The sequence below is a fragment of the Halyomorpha halys genome, unplaced genomic scaffold, assembly GCF_000696795.3.
Source record: "Halyomorpha halys isolate HHAL.00 unplaced genomic scaffold, Hhal_1.1 Scaffold1591.1, whole genome shotgun sequence".
Taxonomy (NCBI): domain Eukaryota; kingdom Metazoa; phylum Arthropoda; class Insecta; order Hemiptera; family Pentatomidae; genus Halyomorpha; species Halyomorpha halys.
This window is the reverse complement of record NW_027115290.1, coordinates 82,203-91,832: the sequence shown is the minus strand read 5'-3', so window position 1 is coordinate 91,832 and position 9,630 is coordinate 82,203. Positions and strand designations below refer to the sequence as shown.

Genomic DNA, 9,630 nt, shown 5'->3' with positions numbered 1-9,630 from the left:
TATTTGAATCATGCTTATAGTTTTCTATATTGTTGGTTTATTTGAATTTAGAATATACAATTTTTTATAACTGATTTTTTTAGCATTATATCTGTAACATACTTACGGAATATGTAATTGTCTTCCTAACGCAGCACAGGCTACAGTTAATTATGTCAGTATAAAATATATATTTCGAATGTTCCAATACCATCTTGCCAGTTAAAAATTAGGAATGAAAATAGACATCTTGAAATACATGAATTGATAAATTTGAAAGCAATTGCGGATCACAATACAATTTTTTAATGAAATCTGGCATTATTATTTTATACATATTGGCAAATTATCGAACTACTGTATTTTCCTATGGTTAGCAGTTCCTAATCGTGCATATTGAAAAAGGAACCCGTAGGATGTTCTTACTTGGGAAACATTTATTAAATTTTTAAACGCATCAAGATTTAATGAGGTGAAAAAGTTTTTTCCCATCGGAGACAAACTTGGAAAATTCTTTTCCCACCCTTGACCTCGCTCAATCAGTTATCATTTTTTCAGTAGGTACTTACTTCATGGGAAGGTGAAGAGGAAGGTGCTGTACGTTTGAAAAAGTTTGCTAGGTTCCTCTGAATCTCTGTTGAAATTTATGAGTCTAAGGACCCCTGATCCGGACTTATTTCCCTTCAAGTCTTTTGAGTAAGCTTATGGTGAATGGGGGACTTGTTTGAAAGTGAATAGGTACCTTGACCCCGTCAGAAAAATCCTCATGTTGGTGGAGCCTGTTTACATCTAAATAATATGATATTTTTTACTTCATTTATTTTTAATTCTCAAAATAATTCATATAAATATAAAATACATAAATAATTCAAAATAATTTTATTTATTTTTAATTCGAATTACAAAATAAAACGACGTAAGTCAAGAAAACAGTTTGATTTCTCATTCATATGATCATAAAAGTGAACTAAAATAATTTACACATAGCACATATATTTAGTCAAATTGTCAAATTAAATTAAATTTCAACATGGATATTACAATACACAGTTAATCAATGGCCTGGTGTTTATGTAAGAGAACTGTTAAAATCATCTTAAAAAATTGAAATTAGTGGAAGATTCCACCTACCGTCTATGCCTAGAGGACTAAGTAAAGGCTGACCATATTTCGACTGAATATGAAGCCTTGGACTTCTACTTACTGCATTACTTAAAACAGGTAATAATAATAATAATAAACCTGAAGCCATTACTAGATTTAAAACTATGGACTTGAGGTGCATCTTTAGAAACATAAGAAACCCCTAGGACATTTGAACATCTTAGTTGTTTGTCATTCAGTTCCAAGTGGATCACAGTGAGGATACGTTTTCCATCCTTAATGTAATAACAGTAATTTTAAGAATCTATATATTACTAATAATTGATACTTTCATCCCTTATCGAAGCCTTTGTTCCAGGTTTGTAACAAGAAGCTTAATTTCAATGTGAAGATAGAAATTTATTTTAATGTAAATTTGAGTCTTAGGAAAGTCATCAAGATTGAGAAATAAAGAAAAATGCATAGCTTTGTTTTAAAAATTGTCTTTTTATATTTTTAATAAACATCAATTTCTTAAATATTCGATAAAACCTATGCAGTACAAAAAATGAAGTCTATTTTCACGTTTTCCTTTTCCAAATGATTTTCAAACAAAAATAAAGAGAAAAATTAATTTCATTAAATTGTTTCAAGTTGTAAGTTGTTTTCAACAGAACAGAAAATGTTTCGTTGAATACACTCTATCAAGGTGTAAATAAATAACTACAAAAGCCCTAACCAATTTTTAAAAAAAAATGCATTTGTAAGAAATTAATAAAAACTTTGTCCATAAATGTATTATAGAATGACGTAGATAATTATTTTCCATAAATGACAATTTAGTGATATTTGAGTGAGGAAATTTAATTTATTTAACCAACCAATTTTTATATTCAATGTGGTCTAAAATTATCTAATAAAGGAATCTTAATAATGTATTTATTATTTTAAATTTTAACTAAAGTTGCAAACTTTTTTCTTAAATCATTAATCGATACTATGCACTTGCTTAGAAAATTTATTGTAATTTGTACTAAAAGATTCATATTAATTAAAATCAATCCAGGGACGCAATAGGAGCTGTATACAATCAAAGAAAAAAAGAGTGGATCTTCCCCACATTCAAAAGGGTGTCAGGTCTAATTGGTGACCTGGAGAGCAAGGTGGAGGAGGGCAAGGAGACCCAAATGCTATTGGAGCACACAGGTGCAAGACGATCCCATGAGAAAAAGGAGAAGGTTGCCACGCCTCGGGCAATTGAAGGGAAAATCCAGGATGTTGGAACATCAGCATCCCAGCAGAAGGTAAAAAGTAAATATGAGGGCGCCGCCAGACCCGATGCCACAAAGTTCCCAGCTAGACGCTAATCTGCTGAGGAAATAACACGGTTACTGGCGAAAGCTCTGAAGGAGAAATGAAGGGGAATGGAGGGTCTGAGCCATGGAAGATGCAAGGACGAAGAAGAAAAAACAAAAAGGTCTCCCAGACACTGGAAACGCCACAAGAAGAGGAGCAGAAAGGAAAGAAAAAGCGAGTATTCCAGCAGTCCCTCAGAACCCACGGAAGACAGCGACGTATATCACTCTGAGAGGGCGCACAGACAGGGGTGGACTGCTTGAGACATGTACAAAGAGCTCCCGTCCCCAGAAGATTTGAAACAAATTGGATAAATCAAGATGGTTAAGGTGACCCTGAGAGGTAGAGTCCTGATCAGAACTGAAGTCGCTGACCAGCCTCAAAAACGTTTTAGCTGGGGAAAACTTAAGGAAAACGGACTGGAGGCGAGGCTCACAATGGCACGCATACCTCGCCTGGATGTTAAAGGGGTACCTAATTTATGGAAGGAATTATCTAATAGAAGAGAATTATCTATGGAGTAAGATCCCTATAGACGCACCGAAAGATGTGGAAGGAGCACATTATCATCGGCAGCCTCGGACCAATCTTAAATACTCTAAGACATCCAAGGCAATTCGACTCGACCCGTGGCAAGGGAACGAAGGATGCGCTGCTGAGATTGGATAGAAACGTGAAGAAGAGGACAGAGAAATGCATTTTATTGATCCTATTTGACATTTCCTCCGCATTCGACATAGTTTAGTGCTCCTGTATACTCCAGAGGTTGCAAGAGCTCGACACCCCCAGTAATTTATACTCCCTTATAGGTACTTACCTTAATATCAGGAATGTCAAAATATGTAACTACTACGAGGTAGAGAGAAAAATCAACAGTGGATGTCCGCATGGTTCGGTTCTAGGATCGGCTCTGTAGAAGCAAGTATTCGATGAGTTGCTAAAAAAACTAGAGTACAGAGGTTTCCTTGCCAGGGCCTACGTCTGAATGGTCTCGTTGGAGAGTAGTGCGTGAGCAGTCGTAAACCTAAACAAGAAGTTTCATTTTCAAATTTTTTCCAAAACTACGGTAGAGAACTACATATAAGTCCAAACTTAAGGTGGTAATCCATTTCCGGCGTTCCTAAAATGATAACTAATTAGGTAATTAATATAATTATGTAACGAATCAGAAATTGTGAAATTCTTTTCTTATCTCCATTCGTCAATCCTCATTCTTCCTTTTCTTTAAACAACACGTATTCCTTCACCTGCTACACAACCAAACCTCCGCATCATTGTGAGGTACGTATACACTCATTATTGATTACTATTATAAATTATAATTTAATATAAGAATTTTATATTATTTCAAAAAGTAACTTTCAAATTTCAATCAGTCAATTAACTTTAATATGTGAACAATGTATTCATTCTTGGCGGACATTTGTCCCAGAATAAAATTATTTATCATCCATTCTTTCAAAATTGTCGTGCACGTATGTCATTTTTAGTTGTTCGACTATAAGTACTAAACAGTGAATCTTATTGAAAAAACAATAATAATAAAAATTAAATAACATTAAATGATACGTCAAAAGTAATCATTTTGTCAAGTTATATGGTTGTAATCCACCTGTTCTTGTATAGTTGTGTCCGTTGTATAGTGACTTAAAAATAGCTCGAATGCACCGTTTAGTACTAATAGAAAAAGAAAAAAAAAGACTTATCGGTGAGAGTATTAGGTCCGTAAGAAATGCCTGTCCATGTTAAGTCTGATGAAAATAGAAGCGGAATTCTCCATTCTCTAATCTATTAAAACTGATGATTTACTTAATAATAGTTATCTGTACCCACTACTTATATATCTTATATTATAATCTTCTTACCTAAATGATATTATATTTCATCTGTCACTGTTTTCATTTTACTACCATACAATTCCACAAATATCAATCAATAAAAAATTTTGTATTATTCAATTATCAATTATCATTTTATATCATTTATAATTTAATTCAATATTTTATATAATTCTAAATTTGTTTGTATACTATTCCTTTTCAATTGTATGTTACTCTAAATGTTGTTGTTATCTCTTTTGTTCTATAGCCCTGATGAAGACCTGAAACTCAAGTCGAAACGTCGGCATAAAATAAATAAATATGGTTTTGTTTATTTATGTTGTTCTTTGCTGACCGCACCCCCCGACAAACTTCTTCAAACGTAGTTATCTGTAGGTGGAGTACTTCGCTAGGTGATCTGTTACAAAAGGCCGCCATAGGGTCATTCAACTTCAGAGAACACTACCTCTCAAATACGACCTAATTCTGCAATAATTTTTAATTTTCCCATGCTTTAAAGTATTAAAAATCCTCAAGTATAACAAGCTTGTTTGATTTACACTAGAAAAATATATTAAACTACTCTTAATCACAGCGATTCTGACAACTAATACCATCCACTAAAAAATAGAGCTAATTGAGGAGAAAATAATAGTATAGTAGGATATGATATCAATAAATTAATTTAACAAGATAAAAAAAACGTATAGTAAATTGTTTGTCAATGTTTTATGTAACAAAGTTATTTACGTTAATTTTAAATTGACTTTTTTTAAAGTCTTAAAAATGGTAGGAATGGTATTAAATTAAATATAATAAGCATATTTAAATCATTAAATGAAATTCTTATACTTACCTGATAAAAAAGAAATAAATTGAAGCCAAAACGGCGTCATTACAGCTCGGTACTGATTTCCATTTGCCTTTCGTCCTTTATGCTTCTTCCTCACTTATTCACTTCAAATAATTATTGACAGTAAAATTATTTATTATAAGTTTCATTTTAAACTGTTACCCACTTCATAAAAGGATACTTCATTAAAACTATTTTGAACAATGCCTAAACAATTAATAAACTTAATTCATTCTACATGAAGGAGTGACCTAGAACGGTGCAGCATGAAAAAAAACATACATACAAAGGCCTTCGCAGTAAATTCCACTATTAATGATAACAAAAACAATTTTACAAGAAAAAAACTCTTTTTACCCTCATGTTTTATTGTTGACATTAGTTTTACGGGACCCATCAACTGACGTATTTCAAACTTCGAAATGAAATGCCCAAAGAAACCATAGCATTAATTGTAACCACTTTGCATAATAAATTAATCATTTAATCCAAACGTTGAATAAACACTATTATTTTTTCCTAAGCTACCTATTTTTTTTTTTTAATTTAGGTGTTTAGTACACCTATCACAATGAAACTCGTAAATTGACTGACTTACTGAGTTCATACACAATACAAATGTTTTAATTTTTCAATAATCAACATAAAATAGAAATGTGTGGCCCAAACGTCTTTACTAAGATGTTCCCAATTCGTCATCAAATAGCGTTTTCATAATCTAAACTGAAGCTAATTGTAATATTTTATTTTCATCTTCAACAAAGTCCGTTAAGCATATCGCCGAAGAAACAAGAGACGATATTTGGTATGACTGCTGCAGTGTCAATGTAAGCAAGTTCTGCATAATTTTCAATTATTGTAGATATTCTTCACTTATTGTAAGTACTTACATTAGTATAATTGAATTTGGGGTAGTGTTTTTTTTATTTTGACAAATCCTTCTTTTCTAGCAATCATGAGTAAATCCAGGAAATATAAGTTATTCAACAGAATTATCGACATTAATGTAGATTGTTCTGAGGATACCTCCGAAGAAGATCGTTAGGCCAAAGCGAAGCTGATGATTATACTATACCATTACTACTACTATAATTATTTCCATTATAATTTTTAAAAAAACATCTTTTACAAAATTTATTGAAAATTAAAGCCTAATATAGTTCAATTCATACTTAATTTCAGTAAATACATTTTTTTTTTTTTTTAAGAAAATGCCTATTTTCGTTTGCCTGTAAATTCAAGATGGGTGCTCGTAAAAATATATATTTGAGAAACGTCCGTAAACCTAGTATTAAACTAGTCAGTTAAATTTTTAATTTGTTTAATTAACAGTTTTGATACTATATTACCACAAGGTAGAATGATTAATCCAAATAACATCTGATATATCTTTTCATAATCTAGACAATAAATAGTAAAAAAGTAGGTAAATACAAAATTAAAATTGGTGTTTGGTAGTTGTGTAATGCAACATCTCAGATATCAAGAATGAATCAGAATACAGGCTGTATACCTTACAAATACACGATACTAAAACCTTAAAGTAATTCTCCGTAGGGAACTACCGTTTACATTGGGTTGACACGTGAAGAAAGTCTGAAGGGGCTAAGCAATTGCTGTTAGAATCCTTTTCCATTTTCTTAAATTTTATCAATCGATTCCCTGATTTTAATGACACGCTGTCTTAGTAAACACCTTGTAAAAGTGGAGATATTATTATTATGTGATGGATTGTCGATCTCGTAGGCTAAGAAATGCAAGTTTGGTATTTGATTGATTTTTATTTCTTATAATGCTAACCTAACCTTATAAAGACAAAAGGCGATCCAAGGTATCCTTATGGATATAGCATATAGATTTTATCTGCATTTTCTATCTTTGTATATAATAAGCAAAAATATATAAAAATATGTTAAACCATTCAATATCATTTATATTCAGATCAATTTATAATAATTTTAAATAAATAGTAAATAAAATTCTTCCGCCAGATTTAATCATTAATTATTATTTCATAAAATCCTTTCGATATTAATTGGTATTGGAATGAAAAAGATAATGAGTTAAAATACGATACAATTACAAGTCTGAATTTCATAAGTAACAGCAGTCAAAAGACGATTAACTCATCAAATAAATGACTCTAAATGAAGTATAATACTTAAAGATGATGAAAAGAATTAAATATTAAAAATGAAACATTGATTGTTAAATAAAAGTCATTCAAATCATTTAAAGGTTGGCGAGTGGGGCACATTAAACTTTACCTCTTTCTTAAGTTAAAGGAAATTAAATTAATTTTTTTTTTAATTTTTAATGGAATGCAGGGATGTTTCTACTGGATTGCTTTCATCTTTTAATTTCAATAAATATTTGTTTTTCCTAATTTATTTTTCTAATAATTCAAAGTTGCAGCTGAAACGTTTTTCCTTTAAATAAATTTTATAAAATTAGTATTGATTTTATTAAAAAATGGAAGAAGCTGATAGAATAATATACATATTTTACCTGTGCTTTGTGGCCCAATCGTTGTGTCTTCATACCAGTTGTCGCCGAATCCGGAATTTGAAGTTCTGTATGAAGACTCTGACTGATGTAGTAGTAGAGTACACAAGACAAGATTAGAGGAATAACATAAAACATTATCAAGTCGGTGAAGAACACCGCAAGGTACTCATTTCTTGGCCTACCAAAAGCACATTGAAGAACCTCTGGCTGACATCGGTACTTCAGGGGTTTAGTGGTGGTAAGGCCGAAGAGCCACGGGGAGCAGTAAGCACTGGCAAACCCCCATACGCCAAGGGTGATCCTCTTGGCCCTACCTAGAGTACAGATCTTTTGAGCCTTCATGGGCTGGCAAATGGCGATGTAGCGTTCTACCGTGAAGGCGATCAGGCTGAGAGACGAAGCATTGATTCCCAGATTCTGGAAGAATATCATCATCCTGCAGCCCGCCTCGCCCCAAAACCACCTGTTACCTACTATATAGTACGAGAAGATCTCGTTAGGTATCGAGGCCAGGAGTACCATGGAGTCTGCCATGGCGAGACTGAGCAGGTAGCAGTTGGTAGGACTCCGGAGGGAACGGACCTTGAGCACGACGGCGACGACGAAGGCATTGCCAAGAATACCAACGATAAAGATGATCCCCTGGAGGAGGGTTCCAATGATGCGGTACCTGTACGAGAAGTAATCGGGAAGCGGGAGGTTAGGGTCGCAGGAGAGGTTCATGTCGCCCGCCCCGCGGCTCTGCGTCTGCCGTTCTGTTTTCCCCCTCTCTCTCCACGGTCCCGCTCGGCCCTTCGTGTGTCTTCGTCGGCTGCGAGCTGCGCTTTACCTGTTGCGGTGATAATGTTCATTATGTATTATTATGATGAATACAGCATACTTTATTTATATAATATGAATAAGATTAAAATATAAATATATATTTTTCTTCAACACTTTTCTATACACTGCTTCTTCATTACTAAGTAATGTCCCTTGTTAATGTTCCTATAAAATTGGGACATTAGATGGTAAAATATGGTAACTGGATTTATTGTGAATTGAAGCTTCTGGCTTCAAAGGATTTTAGCGCTGATTTAATCGATTTTTGAAAGAGTGTTTAGGAAATTCGTATTTTTAAAAGTATAATGTTGGTATTAAATTATGTTTAATATGACATTGTAAAAAACAAACATTTTAACACTGAAAAGTTTTAATTTTTTTCAGTTACTACGTTTATTCCATAGTTCTATGGTGTATAATGTACTACAATAATGTATTTTATTTATATATTCACTATTACTAATTTGTTTTAATCACTATTTGTTTTAACTTAAATATTAAAATCTCGAATTTTTTAAGTTACTAACTTTTTATTAAAAATTTATAAACTTATTCGTGAATGCTAGAAATTTAAATTGAATTATACTCACATTTTAACTTGTGTTTCGCTTTTTTATAATTTTTTCAGACAATTTGAAACAAAGTTGAAATGTTGAATTATTATTTTTACTAATCTTTATATTAATAAATGTTAATATTTATTAACATAAAAAATAAATAAATTGAATTAAGATTTATTTCAAGTAAGTTTCTCTTTAGTGCTTCCCAGAAATGCAAATCCAATTAAGGTAATATAATATCCGTAATTATATAGATAATGTATTGTGCTGAGCATCCAGGCAAACATATGCCATCATTGTTGACACCGCCTTCAGCGGACCCGGCAACCATTCTTATAATGCCTTCCCGGCATAAAACAAGAAAATGAAATAGCCGGTATATGTATATATGTATATGCATATAATTAAATTTAAAAAATATTAATACCTTATTCTTTATTTATATAGTATTATAGTAGAATAGATATCGAGGGAGCGTAGAGGCACGTTAGAAAACCTAGAAGATAATAAAAGTAATTTTTGAAGATTCCTTTGGTGGCGGTGATATCTATGCAAATGATAATTAACTAACTTCAAGAATTTTATATTTTTAATCACCTGAATTTTAATTTTTTAATCACCTGTTAACCTCTCTTAATCTCTCTCTCCA

At 32.1% G+C, this 9,630-nt stretch overlaps 1 protein-coding gene across 1 annotated transcript; it reads right to left on the bottom strand.

Moving 5' to 3' along the window:
• Positions 1-3,479: 3,479 nt before the first annotated feature.
• On the bottom strand, positions 3,480-8,322 carry LOC106690142 (thyrotropin-releasing hormone receptor-like). The gene is made up of 3 exons (XM_067052375.1): positions 7,671-8,322; positions 5,449-5,472; positions 3,480-3,538 (listed from the first exon to the last, which is right to left on the bottom strand). The coding sequence occupies exons 1-3, from the start codon at positions 8,320-8,322 to the stop codon at positions 3,480-3,482; spliced, it is 735 nt and encodes a 244-aa protein (XP_066908476.1).
• Between the last annotated feature and the right edge of the window lie 1,308 nt (positions 8,323-9,630).

Excerpts from the sequence above, each read along its gene's own strand:
- LOC106690142 (XM_067052375.1), bottom strand. The coding sequence starts at position 8,322 with ATGAACCTCTCCTGCGACCCTAACCTCCCGCTTCCCGATTACTTCTCG. Across the intron at positions 5,473-7,670 it reads CTACATCAGTCAGAGTCTTC|TAATGTCAACAATAAAACAT; the intron begins ATACAGAACTTC and ends GTCCCGTAAAAC. Across the intron at positions 3,539-5,448 it reads GTCAACAATAAAACATGAGG|GAACGCCGGAAATGGATTAC; the intron begins GTAAAAAGAGTT and ends TTATCATTTTAG.